The sequence below is a fragment of the Sinocyclocheilus grahami genome, unplaced genomic scaffold, assembly GCF_001515645.1.
Source record: "Sinocyclocheilus grahami isolate Dianchi unplaced genomic scaffold, SAMN03320097.WGS_v1.1 scaffold176.1, whole genome shotgun sequence".
In the NCBI taxonomy this organism is placed as follows: domain Eukaryota; kingdom Metazoa; phylum Chordata; class Actinopteri; order Cypriniformes; family Cyprinidae; genus Sinocyclocheilus; species Sinocyclocheilus grahami.
Genome location: NW_015505355.1, coordinates 3,626,032 through 3,644,285, shown reverse-complemented (window position 1 = coordinate 3,644,285; position 18,254 = coordinate 3,626,032). Strand labels below are relative to the sequence as shown.

Genomic DNA, 18,254 nt, shown 5'->3' with positions numbered 1-18,254 from the left:
TTACTCTTTTAACCTGCTGCAGTGGGTTAATCATCCTACACATACACATGGACACATTTTGGACCTGATTTTGTCACATGGTCTATCTATCACTGACGTTGAATTGTTGATTCTGTTATCTCTGATCATTTTCCTGTTTTATTTAAGTTGTCCCTCCCACTGCCTTCTCTTACACCTGCCTCTGATGGTACGCAAGCCCGTGAATATTTGCCTTATTTTTGTGAGGATTTTGTCAATAATGAGGTCAACCCTCTTTTATCATTTGTCTCTATTACCTGATCTTGATGCTGAAAATCATTTTATCGTTTTAAATACTGCATGGACAGATATTTTAAACCTTACAGCTCCTTTTAAGCTCTTTAAGCCAAAATCTACATCTAAATCGGAGCCATGGGTTGATCATAGTATTCGTTCCTTGAGACATGGTATGCAGGAAAGCAAAAAGGAAGTGGAAAAAGGACAATTTACAGATTTTTTATGAGATCTTAAAGAATTGCCTATCGTCATATCAGAATGCTGTTAAGAAAGCCAAGGCTTCCTATTTTTCTAAACTGATTAAGAAACATCACCACACTTCAAAATCTCTTTTTTCTGTTATCAACTCCGTTCTAACACCCCCCTGTAAATTCTCTTCACTACCCGTCTTTGGCACTTTATGAGGATTTCTATAGTTATTTTGGCAATAAATCTTCAAGTTTGAGGGCCCAGTTTCTGGTCTCCGATCAGGAAATACCAACAGAGATGACTTCACCTGTCCTGTGGACTTTCAATCCTGTCTCTTTACATTCTGTAAAGGAAGTAATGCTTAAACTTAAACTCTCCTTTAGTTTGCATGACACTTTACATCCTTACTATTTGAGACAAATATTTGACACTGTCAATGTCGCTATTTAACAAATCTTTGCTTGAAGGAGCTGTACTTTCTAGTTTGAAAATTGCCTCGCTTACACTTGTACTAAAGAAACCCTCATTTGATGCCTCTATTTCATCAAATTTCTGTCCGATCTCCATTTTGCCAATTATTTCCAAGATATTGGAAAAAAAATTGTTTTTACACAGCTCCAGACCTTCCTGACTGACAATCATATTCTTGAGAAGTTTCAGTCTGGGTTTATATCACTGCACAGCACAGAAACCACTCTTGTAAGAGTTCTTAATGATATTTATATGGCAACAGATTCGGGGGACTCCTTATCTCCTTATCCTTATCTCTTGGCTGGAGTGTTGCGTTGGGCTAGGGGGAGCTATTTTAAGTTGGTTTAAATCTTTTCTATCCAATAGACATTTCTCTGTAAAAATAGGACGTTTCTCTTCTTCTCTTCGCAGTCTATCCTGTGGTGTGCCTCAAGGCTCTGTTTTAGCTCCTGTCCTTTTTTCTCTCTATCTTCTCCCTTTGGGTTCCATTTTTAGGAAACATAATGTTTCATTTAATTGCTATGCCAATGATATGCAAATCTATATGCCTGTGTCTAGGAAAAATAAGAGTGCTCTAGGCAACCTAACAGCATGTCTTGAGGATGTGAAAGCTTGGCTTGCCAAGAATTTTCTTTTTCTGAACTCAGACAAAACAGAAGTCATTGTTTTTGACCCCTCAGAATTCAGGCCAAGAAATCACCTTGACCTTGAATCTTTAAATCAATTTTGGATTATTGCAATTTCCTCTATTTTGGTATACCTAAGTCCCAAACGGAACGCTTACAGGTCGTTCAAAATGCTGGAGATGACTTTCAACCAGCATAACAAAAAAATTTTCTGAAGACAATCACCTTTAATGCAAAGCTCTATTTTGCCATCGGTTTGTCCGATGTTTTGTTTCTTCCATCGCTACAGTTATCACTGTCAATCACAGCAATGACAATTTAGTAGATTCATTCGCAAAATTATTTACACTCGTGTTTGTTATTCCTGAAAAGGTACATGTGGACGTTTGGTCTTCTTTGACAAATCAAATTTTTCTTCAGATTGTGAAGAGAAACTGAGCAAAGGGTGCTCCCGTTATAGCGCAACTGATTTTGACAGTTGACCGGAAATGACTGAGCTGGCTTATATAAAACCAGGAAGTAACCGTGCATTGACGCTTCAAAAACCATGCAAAATGAACATAGTAATCCATATACCCTAATTGATGAATAAATGTCTTCTGACGCAAAACAATAGGTGTGTGAGAGAAAAATACTAATATTTAAAACTTTTACTTTCAGCCAGCTGTCAAATGTGCATTCGCTTGACATGAGCATTAGCAGACTCTGTAAGTGTGTTGTGAAACTTGCATGAGAAGTCATGTGGAAGCACAGAGTACCGTCACTTATCATGTGAGTTTCACAAAAGCTTAGATTTTTGGATTGTTTTCGTAAAAATCTCCATTTGTGTTCTACATTAGAAAGTCATACAGTTGTGCTCAATTATTCATACTCTTGGTAAATACGATCAAAGAAGGCTTTGAAAATAAATCTGCATTGTTTATCCATTTGATCTTTCATTCAAAAATCTTAACCTTTAACTGAAGGTTTATATATTTTTCTCTAATACACAATGACTACAATTATTTGTAGCCCTAGAAATCCTTATAAGTAAAATATATCTTTATATGTATATTCCCATTAATATTGGCTTTTTTGATTCCTATTGAAACAACTTGATTGATCAAAATTCGCAGAATAATTGTAAATTACCACACCTTTACTCAGTTTTACATCTTATGTGAGGACCACCCCAAAATTAGTAATTATTTGCTATAAATTTGTGCTTCTGATGCAGCTCAGATTTTATTTGTATCTTTACATCTTATGTGGGGACCCCCCCAAAATTCATTATTATTTGCTATAAATTTGTGCTTCTGATACAGCTCAGATTTTATTTGTATTTACATCACCTTTTTGTTCCAAGGAAGAAAACACATTCATGTTTGGAATGATATAGCGGTAGCGGTACATGAGCTGTTCTTTTTAAAGGGGTCATATGATGCTTTTTTAAAGATCATTATTTTGTGTATTTGGTGTAACAGAATATGTTGACATGCTTTAATGTTCAAAAAACACATTATTTTTCAAATACTGTACATTATTGTAGGCCCTCTAAGATTTCTAAATGCATCTACTTTCGGAAGGCCAAATAAAGTGATTTTGCTTTCGCCTAGAAACACACAGCGTCTCCCTGACATGCTACTTCAACACTAACTGCGGTTACTGAAACCATGCCTTCTTTCTTTGCGTGAACATTTGGGTGGCATTATGCAAATATTTCAGCATAGTGACCTAGATATGTGGGGGCGTGTTAGAACGAGGCGTTTTAGGGGGGCGTGCCAGAGTCTTAACTTTGATAAAGAATATCTCTTTGGTTTTGAGACTTTAGTCTTTGCAACTTCAGGGATCTTATCTGTTCAGCTTGTAACATTCCAAAGACAAAGTAAAACTTGAAATCGCATCATATGACCCCTTTAAATGATGAAAAACCGCTGATTATAAAAATCTCACATAAAGATCACAATTATACTATAGCACAGAAACAGTAAGTGAGGCCAAAAAAAATGGTGGAAAAACACAAAGTGAAGGAAAGTTAGTAAAACAGCAGAAGTAGTGAGTGAAAATCAAGCGTCACACAGACGACAAAGGCAGCCAGATGGTCACTCACTGGAATGGATCTGCTGAGGTAGTGCCCTGGTAACCTACTTAGTCCACCTCGCAACGGACCTCTACGGGGGTTCGGTGGACCGCTGGAGAACAGACTATAGCCTGTTCTGTTCATAGGCCTGACTGTGCGATTAGCGCTAACCGTATTAGCGCCAGTAAGGCTGTTGAGGTTGGTGTTGGCCTCTTGATTGAAGTTTAAATGTGAGGGAGGAAGACGGGGCTCAGTAGAGGTGTACCCAAAGCTGAAGCCAGATGGAGGTGCGGGGGTTAGAGCAGGAGATGGGGAGGGTGCGAAGGAGGCAGGAGGTGTGCTGTTGTCATCGTCATTGAAGTTGTTGTCATCGTAAAGGTTGCTGAGGGAATGGGCTAAACGGGGACTGAAGCTGTATGGGTCGCATAAAGCGGGGTTAGCAATGTCTGGGTGTGTAAATAGGATCTGGGATTAAAACACATCACTCAGACAGTGTAACATTAATGTACCTTTTTAGATTGCCGGCAGAGGAGGAAGGGCTTCTTGTTAGTCTCCGTGGTGCAGTGGAAGAGGAGATGAAGAGAGGAGCTTTGGAAGACTTGGGAGGGGAAATGGTGCTTGGAGCTGGGTTTATCCCACTGCCAAAAAAAAGACAAATAGCAGAGCAAGTTTATTAAAAGATTATAATTTATGTACGCTTGTCCTCCAGAATGTCCTCATGGATGGAATCTTTTTTGTTTCTTTTCAGTGCAGTTTCTTCAATATGAGTAATGATGTTCAAAACTGCAATGCTTTTGTGTAATAACATTGCACTTGGTACAGGTCACTGCCACTGTTGTGCAAAGCTTAGTCCCTCTTAGACCCCAAAGTGATTTTATTGACTGAAAGAATTGTTCATGGGTACTTTATTTGGTACTTGACTACACATACAATGGAGGGCTGCTGATACTACAAACACTGAACCAAACTATTAAAATGTTGAGCAGCAAGCTCATTGGCTACAAATGCAAAGAATGCCAATAGTGATTGGTGTAATTGCTAGCAGATTGTCGGCAGCCATATCACCCTGTAGCCCAAGACTGGTTGCCCACTGAAGCTAAGCAGCGTTGAGCCTGGTTTGTACCTGGATGGGAGACCTCCTGGGAAATCTAGGTTGCTGCTGGAAGAGGTGCTAGTGAGGCCAGCAGGGGGTGCTGACCCTGTGGTCTGTGTGGGTCCTAGCACCCCAGGATAGTGATTGGGGCACTATACTGTCAACAAGCACCATCCTTTGGATGAGATGTTAAACTGAGGTCCTGACTCTCTGTGGTCATTAAAAATCCCAGGATGTCTTTGGTCTAATCATCCCCATATCTACTGATTGGCTTCATCACTGTCTCCTCTCCACCAATTAGCTGGTGTATGGTGGGCGTTCTGGCACACTATGGCTGCCATCGCATCATCCAAGTGGATGCTGCACACTGATAGTGGATGAGGAGATCAGATAATCAGAAAGGAAAGATATCATGATGATGCTTTAGGTTCCTGAGCAGGTTATCTTTGGGTTCTAAGCGGGACTGGATTTCAATGGCGAATGATTCTCAATGCTATAACTGATGCTTAATCATGTTCTTGCTTCCCTATCATCCAGCCCGTGACCCAGAAATGTGTATGCACAATTTAAGGAATGAGAAGCACCATGAATCATGCATGACGTCACAATGAACTGAGAGTACCACTGGTCCACTGGAGCACCTCCAGGTCAAAATCTATATAAAGCTCAAAATAATGGTAAATCTAAAATGGTAGATTTACTGTCAATAAATTGGTAAATCTACAGTCAATATTAACTTGACAGTAACTCGGTTTGACCTCATGATTCTTCCCTCTATGTATACCTGGGATAGAGATGTAATAGTATGAAAATATCTTATCACGATTATAGTGACCAAAATTATCATGGTTATCAGTATTATCACGGTATTGTTAAAATGTGCTGGAAATGTTTAAAAAGTACTGACAAATAAATCATTTACCAAGTTTTGTATTTAAAATCAACAAACAATAAACAAAATTACTTAATAAACTCTAAAACAATAACATTACAAATTATGTCTGGATTTTAAATGACAACATGACGTGACAGATTATCTAATAGCATGTACGAAATGTTCAAATAAAGCTTTGAAAAAGTTTCATAAAATGGTAAACCTCAGCCTTTCAGCCTTTAAATAAAAGAAAGAGTTAAGTCAAAATGATAATTGAATAATAAATGATTATATGTATTTGATCTGCTCCATAAATAATTCTAGATACCTTATCCGAATTGTTTAAAAGTGTAGAATCCACATTAGCTTGTTTTTCATCAACTGGTCAAAATTTACAGCAGGGCATGCAAATTCGGTCTGTATTTTGGCCAGACAGAAACTGCACACAGGCTGAATGTAAATGTAACTCTGTAAATCCACTCTCTGACACTAGGTGGCGCTTATGGAACAGCAGAATTACAGCTCTTTCCCGTGACCTCCGTGGACAAAGCAGCATTGTGATTAAAACACTGCTTTATTAGGTATTACATGGAGTGGAGATGAAAACAAAATGCCATCAAATCTATTCTGAAGGCAGTCAGAATCTTCAGAGGTACATTCATATAATTCATTCATTCATATATTCATTTGTATAATTTCCTTAGCACTTAACAGAAAATGAAACGCATGGATTTTTGGTGTTTTTTGAAAACATATTAATTCCCTGCCAAAGGCAGCAAATAGAAAGCAAAACATTATCAAGGCAATGCTTTTGTATATTGACCCAAAATGATTTGTTTAAAGGTACAATATGTAATTTTTTCCGCTAGAGGTCGCATTTTCAAAACAATAACAGAGGAACGATGGGAGATGTCTTTTTCACAAATAATTGTAATACAGGAAAATTCTGGAAATTCTTAGTGTAACTTCATTTATATCTATTTAAATCACCTGTACATGACTATTATTTGCACAATAAATAATATATATTTGCTTACCTGTCTATTAAAACACATGCGAGAGCGGAGTCTCTGTCCAGTCCGAGATTTTTGCGAAGCTCTCTCCATTTTGGAAACGCCACGCCGATATTTATTCTAGTTTTATTTCTGTGTTTGTCCCAATGCCCTCTTGCCTCAGTTGGTGTACGTCTACGTTTTTTTGGCTTTTCCGTACTTTCTAAAGTGTAATCGTGATCCATGATGACGTAAATGCACAACAGTGGCGCACTGCATGCGGTATAACTAATATTTCCGCATTTCTCCACGTGTGTTGCCGTAGTATTCATAAGCGGAAACTGAGGATAGCCCGGATATTGCGTCATTGATAGGCGACAAGTCATTATTTAAAGCTGGAATTTCTCTGGATTTACAAATCCTTGGGAACTTTTGAGGTAATGTAAGTACACAACTGCATGAAATATATATCACTGTGCAAGTGGTTTTGGGATATTTTATTACAAAAATCTTACATATTGTACCTTTAACTGCCACAATATTTTGATCTGATGTCACGACTGAGACTGTTGAGACCATATTAATGATAATTATATCCTTTATTTAATATAACTGAAGGTCTACCTAAGCACTGTGGCAGTAGGTCTGGGGTGGCGTTGGCCCTTTAGAGCTAGTAGTTTGTCTCCTTGAGTTGGAATCATGTCCTCTTCTCTGAACTCATTCTGTAGTGTAACAAAACAGTTTCAATAACAGTGTTATTGTATTGTGCACTCAAGATATGATTGGTAGATTCAGTTCTTCAGACGTCTCACCTCATCCACACTTGGTGGCTTCAGAATGGTGCTGTCGATGGACATGTCGTCCACGCTGGATATGAGATGGGCCATGTTTCTCTCCTGTTGTCGGCTTTGCCTCAGCTGCTGTTGCTTCTGCTTGGACCGATGGAGATCACCTTGCACCCACATACTGTGCTGCTTCCTTAAGAGAAAGAAAGTGCTTCTAAACAAACCTCTAGACCATTTTATGTCCTTATGTGCCTCAATCTGTCTGTAGAATTTTTGGACTTACTGTTCGAGAAAGTGCTGCTGTGGTCCAATGACGGAGCCCGGTCTGCAGATTCGTGTCCAGGCAATGGCCTCAGGTGCTGTGAAGCGATAATGCTTCATCATGTAGCAGCCTATCAGAGTGCCTGTCCTGCCAAGGCCAGCTGTGAAAAGAAAGTGGGAAAATAATAATTAAATATCAAAATATTATATTTAAAAATAAAATCATTTAAATCAAAAAATGCTCCCCATGGAAGAACATGCACGCAATCTAACTATTTTTTTTAAAGTATTTTGGCATTAATTAATCTGTCACAGCCAGATAAATAAGACAGATCCAACATGGATGGGTTGCGTGACTTACCGTCATCCTCGAAATCTAAGAACAAAACTTGTAACTTACCAAGTAAAATAAATAAGGATGCACGGATTTTAAAATTCTGGTCAGCACCGATAATCAATGATTGTTGTCATATTATGGCTGTTAATCGACCATATTTATACTATTTTGTTGAAAATTAAATTGAAACAAAATAAACTACTAAAATCTAAAATCAAGCACTTTAAACGCAAAACTTAATTCAGCCGTCACCTCACATTGTGTACCGATGAAATATTAATAGTGTTTTTAAAGACGTACTTTGAGTGGTAGGAGATGGGTAAAATGTACAAAATTTTAAATCATGATCAAATAAAAATGCAATATAGACTGATACCAATCAACTAAAAATGCCTAAAATCAGCCGATGACCAGTATGTTACAGATATAAGATATATTCATTCATTTTAATTGCTGAAATTTTGCTGATTAAATCCATTAATCTCAATCAGAATTAGACAAGTTTTACATGAGGGCAAAAAGGTTTTAAGTTGGTAACAATTTCAAATTTGTCACACTGACCAGCAGAAATCTGCTTGGTTTGAAAGTGACATCAAATGCATCAAATTTGACATAGACTGCAATAAATACAGGTTCACTAGCAACATAAAGTCTGGGTCCTGCATTACATTTTCACAAAAATTGCAGGCTCATACAAAGTCTCCTTTCCACTTTTTATTTATGCAATAGTGCACCTTACTCCAGATGCAAAAAAAAAGATGCAGTTTCTTCATAAATCTAGAAAGTGTCTCACCCTTGCAGTGGACAGCTACGGCACCCTTGGCGCTCTCACAGATGTGCAGGAAGCGTCTTGTGAGGAGATCACTAGGTGTGGTGCCGTCTACAAAGAACAAGTCGTGATGTTCAAACCCGGCATCTGTGAAGCGCCGACCTTCATAAATCTTCTTGTTCAGTCGCACAACATCTGTGACATTGTGCTGGCGGAAGTAGGAGAAGTACACTTCTGGAGCATGGAGAGGATAACCTGAAAGAGCCAAAACAGTCATCAGTTCAGAAGTGAAGAACAATTACCAAAACATCGATCCAATAACCACTAGAATCTAGTATTTGTTGGGGCAGAAGCTTTTAGCTCTGAATCTAACGTGCCAGCTTACCGTTCTCTATTTTGCTCTTGGGATGAGGTCCAATGAAGGCCAACAGTTTTCCTGGCACAATCCAGTTAAAATCACCATGTTCTACACGCTTGTAATGCAAAAGGTGAGAAGACATGCTAAAACATTTGAATTCATCAAAAACATACATGTTAACAACTAATGAAAAGAAGTTACATGTGTTGAGTTTTGTAGATGCTTTATTGCTTTTAAGAATTTACAATAGGATAGCATCCTTTTTTCTAGCGAGTGTCCTGCGTTTTAAATTATGGGAAGCACTTCCGGTTTGGGGAAACTCCACTCAAAAGACTAAAACAAATCATTTCAAATCATAAGGCTGTACTACAAACAATCCTTATCCATCGGTTTGACTGAATAAACAACATTTTCCTTCATGTTCTATTTTCAGACAGCAGGAGAACAAGATAACAATTGGTATTTTAGTGTGGTATGGTATAACTCAAATATCTATGGCAAGAGCTATTTTCAGTCCGCTGCTTTCTTTTCCTCCTAAATATTTTCTGTTTTCCTAAATTGTAACAATATATAAAAAGACAACAATTACTACACATTTGTGGTCTGCTCTCCTGATTTAATTTGGGATATGTTCCATGGATAATTCACTGAATGCATTAAGAATCTGTTTTTCTCTTGTCACATTCTCACATCTCTTTCCAAGTTTGTTTTCACACGGATGCTTTAAAATGGAATTGTCTCCCCTTTTCATTTCTAATCCCTATTAGCAGTGTTTACTGGAATGTTTCTATTTGTTATCTGTCAAAATGACAGAACTCACATGACAGAAATATTATCACTCGTGAGAATGAGTATGAGAATATTATCAGTATCAATATTAATATATAAAAAGGTGATACCTCATAATGTTCATATTCTTCAACATCAAAATTCTCAAAGTCAAAGAACCCGTGCTGCAAGGCCTGAAGAGAAAATTAATTAATAATAATTAATTATAAGATTTGGCATTTCATTAAATAAAAAAAAATATGAATTTGGGTATTTTACTAACTTTACCAACATAACAGATATTTAAATGGTTCTAAGGAAGCATTTTCAAAAGAGACTATTATGCATGAATTCATTTTAGATAAATCCTTGATGCTTAAAAGGACAAACTTCCAAGGTTTTCTTCAACCCCACATACTCAAATCATGTTTCAATTACAAGTACAGCCATCCAAGTTGCATATCTCACTGTTCTTCAAGTGCATATCATTCCTGAAACTCTCCACCCACACAAACTGTTTTCTTTGTATTGTGCTTCCTGTTACTCAGTTATCACATTATGTTAATGTCCTTTATGTAATCTGTCTGATAGTGCCTGTGCCAGTTCTTTCTCCCGTGTCAGATTGAAAAGACAGATAATTGGACTAAAAGCTTATGATCTGGGGATAAAGTGCATTACATGTCTACACTGTCCAGTAGTGGCGTAGCAAGTCAGCCCTGGGCCCATATGCAAAAAATGTTGTCACCCCCCCCAAAGCGTTATGGACTTCAACTCGGTTAACTTAACTTGGTCCCTATTGTTGATTTTTCTGAAGTAAATAGCGTTACGTGAATCGTGAGCTGTTTTACGGTATAGGCTAAATGCTTGGAAATGCTATTTCAAGTTTAAAGTCCATTCATTATTTGTAGCATGCAAGCCACTCAATAATCGCAGCTTTGTGCCTTCTGTCAATTTTATGATAAAATACAAACAATAAATGTGTTTTTACACTCTTTAATATGTAGTGAGATAATTTGCTTCCGTTCAAGCGGCATATGAATCAATGATATTTTCCTCTTTAATATTTGCAGCACAAAAAATAAACATGAATATTTGAATGCATGCTTGAAACAAAATCTGAACAATTTAATACAGACGAATGTCTCATGAACTCGATCAATCAGAGTTTTAAAAAAAGTCAGTAAGTCTACATTTTACTGCTGTTTTTTATGTTAAATGTGAAGAGTGACGGATGCCACAGACTCTTTTTTTTCGGCGTAGTAGCCTATAGGTGGAATTTTCACATTAACTTCACGCAATATAACATGATTTTATTATCTTAATTTTGACTTTATTCTTAAAATATTATGACGTTAATCTTATTTATTTAGTTATTTTTCAACGTGGCACTAAAATGCTGCCATAGGCTATTTGTAGCTACTGAATGCAAACACAATTTTGGCACAGTGGCCCAAAAAACAAACAAACAAAATAAATAAAAAACAAACAAACAAAAAAGTAAAAAATAGTGAGGGGATATTTTGATAATTTGTTAATAAACTAGCGTTTTCTGAGTCAGTCGCAAAGATGAATTTGATGAACCTGACTCGCCATCTCCTCATTGGACGTGCCTTTAGAGAGAAATGCATCTTTACGGATTACATAATGAAAGAGTTTTTGTTTTCGATTTGAATTATTTCATTTTAAAATAGTAATTTAAAGCATTATATAGATATATTTATCATTTCGGTAAGGCAAGTATTCGCTGAGTTTCAGTTCATCATTGTGAGGCACTCCTGCTCAAGACAGAGACGACAGAAAGCGCATCAGAAAGCGTTTGTTTTCCTTATTTTACAAAAGCACAAGGTTTTGTTGATATTGTGAGTGCACACAAATAAAAGTAGACTTTGCAGTTCTGAATGAGGTATACTCTTAACTTTATGAGCAAAAATGACGGCATATTTTTAAGCTTCTACTGTTATTAAAAAAAAGCAAGTTATCGCACTGGCGGCTCCCATCAGTCCCATGTCCTGCAGAGCGCGGTTCAGCTTCCACTCTCCACACAAACGATTGCATATGCGCCTAACAGCGCACATTTGTCTAGGTTAAATGTTTAAATTAATACTGTGAAATGCACAGTCTTTTATGTCTATAGATTTTATTTTAGGCAAGTCATCGTGTTGATTTGAGAAGGCTAAATTTATCAAACATATGCTCAACTCACTGTCTGACACTGGCCGCTCCTTTAAAAAACAAAAACCTGAATTTAACAAACATAAAATGTTCCAAACATATTTCTAAATTAACTTAATAAAGAAACAAAAAGAAATATAACCACTTTGCCATTAAAACCCGAAACGAAACTATTTTAATGGCAGCAACAGCAGCTGTGTAAAGGGGAAGAGAGAGAGAGAAAAAAGACACAGGCTCCAGTCGGACTCGAATTCTGATAAGCTGTCGGACAAGGGAAATTCAGGGAAATTGCAGGGAAATTCATTTCCTCGTTTCAATTAAAAGTTCCCCTCAGCTCGGCAGGCCCCCAATCTGCCCAGGCCCATATGCACCTGCATTCCCTGCATACCCAGACGCTACGCCACTGCTGTCCAGCCTTGATCCAAAACAAGTTTAAGAGTGTCACAAACTTTAACCTTCCTAAATATTAATAGTTAAAACGGATTGTGCTTTTATAATTTATCATTTTAATAATAATGTATTTAATACACGTACCTTGCGGATTCCTTGTAAACAGTCTAATATGGTTAAATCATATGTGCAGTTCCCAAAAGCAGCATCTCTATATGGTAAGAAAAAAAGAAAATAGAAGATAAAGAATGTTCATTGCAAAAAAAAAAAAAACGATTTTTTTTGTGAATGTATGATTGAATATTTGTGTGTGTGTGTGTGCGCGCGCATACATGCAGTCCTTCCTCAAAATTACCCACACTACCATTCTAAAATTTGTCAGTAAGGTCATTTTTTTATAGGACAGTTATTTCTGGTCCTCGAATCTGATTGGCTGAGAGCCTTTTCCAGCAGTGCAATATTCTAGTGATAACAGAACTCCAACCATTTCAACGTTTGTATCACTCTGCTTGCAGCATTTCTCACATTTCACAATATTAGTGAACTTATTTGTTTACTGTAATTCTGATCAAATAAATACAGCCTTGATGAGGTATTATCAATGTTGAAAACCGTTTTTGCTGTGTAATATATATGTGGAGTCCATGTAACTCTTCCAGGATTCTTTGATGAAAAGAAAGTTCAAATGAACAGCATTTTGAAGTAGATTTTTTAAATACTTTACTGTCACTTTTGATTAGTTTAATGCATCCATTTAGAATAAAGGTTTTAATTTCTCTCAAATTATTATTATTATTATTTACTGACACAAACTTTGGAACAGTAGTGATACAGTAATATACAAAGCTATAGTAATGAGGTATGAGTAGCATGATGACACGTGATCAGATCAGATTGTGATGCTTGTGTCAGAGCACAGAGCTGCTTGTGTGAGCAGCTTCTCACCTGAAGGGCAGGTATGACACATTGGTTCCAGAGATCAGGGCCCGGTACACCTCCTCTGGAGTTCTTTTTAAGTAGATTATCTGCACACAGAAGCGAGACATCATGACTAGAAATTTCTCCGGGAGGCTCTAAAACGAGGTCAGCTGGGTCTACATAGCTCTTGTTTTTCACTGTTCATAATCAGTTTGTTCTTATTGTCAGGGGTCTCTCAAACCCTAAAACGTAATGGTTAAAATCCACAAAACGATCATCTTCTAAGGTCATAGAAACAGAGCTGGACTCACCGCATAAGCGCCGATGAGGAAGGCCGCATTGGCTCTCTTTCGTTGGTCGTAACTGGTGTAATGGATGATGCGCTTCCTGGACAGAGTGAAAGACTGCAGACATACACAACACACATCCATTTTCAGAGCTGTGCTGGGTAAAGGGATATTTTATCAAGAAATGAAAACACTTGTTCTAGACCTGTATAACTTTTCTATGAAACACTAAAAGAGAATGCTGCTTTTCATCCAATAAGTTTGAACATACACATATTTAAATCGAATAAATGAAAAACAGATGTTTGGTGAATAATAATCTAACTTTAATTCTGTCCCTCACAGAAAATACGGTATTATATAAGAACTCTATACCACTCTGTTTAAGAAAGCAAAAGAATATAGTGCATGATGCATATGGACTGTTTCTGTCACTTTCTATCACTTTCTCTGTACGGAAATGTGTAGACATTCTGTCTGTAGAGTGCTGCAGGGATTACTTATTTTTGTAAGCCAAAACAGCTTCAGTCGTCCTGAAGTCAAAGGGTTTCTTGAATTGCTTTTTGGTCATTTATTTTAAAGTTCGAAAGGAACATGTACAGATTGCCCAACCAATCAACTTCAATCATCCTGAAGTCAATGGGTTATTTGACTGCATGGGTTAGTTTATTTTAACCAAATTTGGAAGGAACATGCTCAGATTGTCCAACCAATATATAGCTGTTTTTCACCTCCATTCAACGACTGTTTTCCAGCATCCCTCCGCTACTCCAACTGGCTCCTATACCCAGCCAAGGAAGTCTGGGGGAGTACTTTGAGTTTAGGTCATATCTCAGCTTAACCCTTCCCTAAATATGTCTATTCTTTACCCCGCCTGATTTACAGTATGCACATGTGAACTCGAGAAATGCCTGAAATGATTCAAGTTCAAGATATTTTCATGTTTTATAAAAAAAAATAACTTATTTTAAAAAAAAAAAGCTTTTACTATTTCTTGTCCCTTCTAACTCAAACTTTTTAAATAAATACATTTTAAAATAAAGTCTGAAAGAGTTGTTGAAACTTACTGGTGGTGAAATTAAAGTAATGCAATGTGGGGTTTGTTTATAGTCTACATTTAGCTTCAAAATGCATAAAAGTTTGCAAAGATTACATGAACAGAACATGTAAGCATCAAAACTTTATTTAGTCTATTTTCTGCAATAATCCAAAAGCTAATGGAAAAATACTGTCGGGTTTTTGTGGAGGGAACAAGGGTTAATTCTAACTTTGATGTTGGTCTACAAAAATATGTCAGATATATCAAAATCAGGTTTGCAACAACATGAGAATGAGTAATTGATGACAGAATTGTAATATTTTGGTTAACTGTTCCTTTAATACCTTTTATTACATTTAATTAGATTTAAGCCAATTTGGAGTTTTGTTGTTATTTATTTCATAAAAATTGTTAATTATTTATACAAAGAATCAGGGCCAATTACACTACATAGAATTGCCCCAACAAGTATTTAGACATTTACACCAGACTTTAAAATGTATGAATGCAACTGCATTAGGAAACTCAATACCAAATCCAGTGCTATCTATTTTAAAGAAAGATTAACAAAAATAAATTAGGTTTAAAACTATAAAACAATGTTATATTGCTCAAAATGAAAGCAAAAGGTATCAGACTTTTAGCAGATCATAAACTAAAAATCACCAAACCGCTAATTGGTTCAAACTTAAACAAGACAAGTTATTTTAGTTCTGAGAAAAGCTCTACCATAATTTGTACCATTACTATAACTCAATAAACTTGTAATAAAAAACTTTTACGTGACGTTTTCTGTGTGGCTTACACTGGAAGACAAGAGTTGTAGAAAAACCTAGCACCTGAACCTTGTCCAAGAACAAAATTACCAGCAGCTTTTCTGTTCAATTAATGGACATTTCCTTAAATTTTCCACAACACAAAGCAATACATAATTCGAAATAAAGTATCCAGAAAACAGTACACTGGACCTTTCACAGACTTTTCTTAGAGTGTAGATATTCACATACTTTTTCAGCTCACTTCACATTATAAAGACACATATACACTGCAGAGAAACACATTGAACATGAGCCATACCCCTTTATCTGTCAGCTCCAGACACAGACAGTCATTGAAGTTCAATCATTCATGCCAAAAACTTCTGTCCCGGCATTATACAGACGTGTACAGAGCGCTCTCTACTGCTCACTGCATGAACTCTGTGCCTCATTATACAGTCTAGCAAACAAATCTCTACACTTGAGCATTATAAATATGAAGACTACGGCTGCTGATGGTGGAAAGTTGTGAGCACATATTAAGGTTTTACAAAACTGAACCATTAAGGGTCATTTTCATTCACTTTGTAATGCTGGGCCCGGATTTAACCTACCTATATTTGCAAAGGATTTTCCATGAAAAGGTATTTTCAAATATCTGTCATCTAAGATTCATATATTCTTATATATTCATATGTATATCAAAGTGCTTCACCATGGGATTTTGCCTTGACGTTTGGAAAACTAAAACTTGGTTCAGCAAATCACTTTTGTTGGTTTTGTTTGTAGGCAACCAAATTACTTTTACTACTTTTTACTAATTCAAAGATAAAAATGAATATGTTTGATCAGTAAGTTAGATGAACAATGCAAACACGGAGCCATTCGATTCAAAGAAGATGAACTTACCTTTAGTTTTTTGTTCAGTTTGCAGCAGTATCTGTACAGCACTGCCAGATTGAGGGGCCCAAAATCTGCATAAAAGCTTGTGACAGAAATGAACCATAAAATCACCACTTGTCATGAAGTATAACATTCAAATATGAATAGTTAAGTGTGCCAAAACCCGAGGACTCACTTTTCATAAATAAATTCATCATCGGTGCAGAAGAAATGTGTGTTTGCTGTGCTTTTGGGTTTGCTTCTAAGAGTAGCAAAATACAGACGAAAAGATAAAAATGAATATGTTTGATCAGTAAGTTAGATGAACAATGCAAGCACGGAGCCATTCGATTCAAAGAAGATGAACTTACCTTTAGTTTTTTGTTCAGTTTGCAGCAGTATCTGTACAGCACTGCCAGATTGAGGGGCCCAAAATCTGCATAAAAGCTTGTGACAGAAATGAACCATAAAATCACCACTTGTCATGAAGTATAACATTCAAATATGAATAGTTAAGTGTGCCAAAACCCGAGGACTCACTTTTCATAAATAAATTCATCATCGGTGCAGAAGAAATGTGTGTTTGCTGTGCTTTTGGGTTTGCTTCTAAGAGTAGCAAAATACAGACGATCTGAAAGAAATACAACAGTTTACAGATCCGAGTCATAAAATAGCTAAATGATGGTAAATCACATCTAAATCTCTTATATCTGGAAACACAGTCTTCTCTATTTTAAATAATTGGACTACATTCTGAAGATAAATATAAGGTACAATTAATTTCAGTTGTAACAACATTAACAAATGTATTACATTAACATCACAAAATGGCAAGCCACTTTAAACCATATACTGTATTTTATTCCATTGATATCTGAATGTACACGATCTGTTAAGATAGTTTTAATATGTATTACAGAGTGCAGCATATGCTAGGATATTGATGTAATAAGACATTTACACATGGATTAAGCAGATTAGAAAATAGGTTGCCTTTCAACCTTTATTTTATATAAACGAAACTATTTTTCAACTTATTTAATATTACCTTTGATAAACTCAGATGCTCCGAGCAGCTCATTGTCATCTCCCATTTTATTCAATACTGAACCTTTAGGACGTTAAAATATTATTGCCACGCGTTTCGTTCCAAAGGGTTTTGTTATGTTCCTGAAGTTTGAAATTAAATGTATTTAAAAGTAAATCCGTTATTTACACAGAAGTAAACACAGTCTTGCTATAACCCACTTCTGTGTCCCCATAAGCTCTCTTGTGTCGAATATAGACGGCAAATCCTCTAAATCTCTTCCAAGCTCAAAGTGACTTAAAAACATGATCATTTCCAACAGCTGAATCTCACGGACGTTCGTGTCCTTCAGTTTTCCTTTATCTTTTGCAATTATAGTGTGCTAGAGTTTCCGTGCACGTTGTTCCATCGCTAAAAACTTCAGGGTAAAAGTTAAAGGGACATTGCCTAGTAACCACGTGCCACACCACCACACAAATGCGCGTTGCTAAGGAGGGGCTAAATTCGACCAATCAGATTTCGAGACGCAGTGCCTGCGATGATATTTTGGATTACTTGTGTTACATACGGTGGCCGTGAAGTGCAAGACAAATCACAATTCTGAAAACAAAATAACAAATTACAAACGCAAATGCAAGTCTAAAAAACAAAATAACAATTCAGAAAGCACAACAACAATTCAGAAAACACAACGACAAATCCGAAAACAAATGAACAAGTCAGAAAACACAACAACAAATCAGACAAACCGGAAGAGGCAGGCATAGTTTGAGACAGCGCGATTGGTTTGGGATTACTCACCGCTGACTGGACGAGACATCTGTCAATCAACGTATACAGGAAGAAACAGCCGAAGAACAGCAGAGTCGTGGTACAAAGTTCGGAGATGGTATTAAAGTAGCTCAGTTTAAATGTATTGTATGAATTGCGCTTACTATGGAATA

General features: G+C 36.6%; 1 protein-coding gene across 1 annotated transcript; it reads right to left on the bottom strand.

Moving 5' to 3' along the window:
* Nucleotides 1–3,387: 3,387 nt before the first annotated feature.
* On the bottom strand, nt 3,388–17,752 carry LOC107593800 (dual specificity protein phosphatase CDC14A-like). Its single transcript, XM_016283675.1, has 15 exons — nt 17,532–17,752; nt 17,332–17,453; nt 16,824–16,914; nt 16,655–16,730; nt 13,629–13,721; nt 13,345–13,424; nt 12,544–12,610; nt 9,969–10,031; nt 9,097–9,184; nt 8,736–8,966; nt 7,628–7,766; nt 7,372–7,537; nt 7,184–7,281; nt 4,110–4,238; nt 3,388–4,012 (listed from the first exon to the last, which is right to left on the bottom strand). Exons 2-15 carry the CDS (start codon nt 17,375–17,377, stop codon nt 3,556–3,558), a joined length of 1,824 nt encoding a protein of 607 aa, XP_016139161.1. The 5' UTR covers nt 17,378–17,453; nt 17,532–17,752; the 3' UTR covers nt 3,388–3,555.
* Nucleotides 17,753–18,254: the final 502 nt, after the last annotated feature.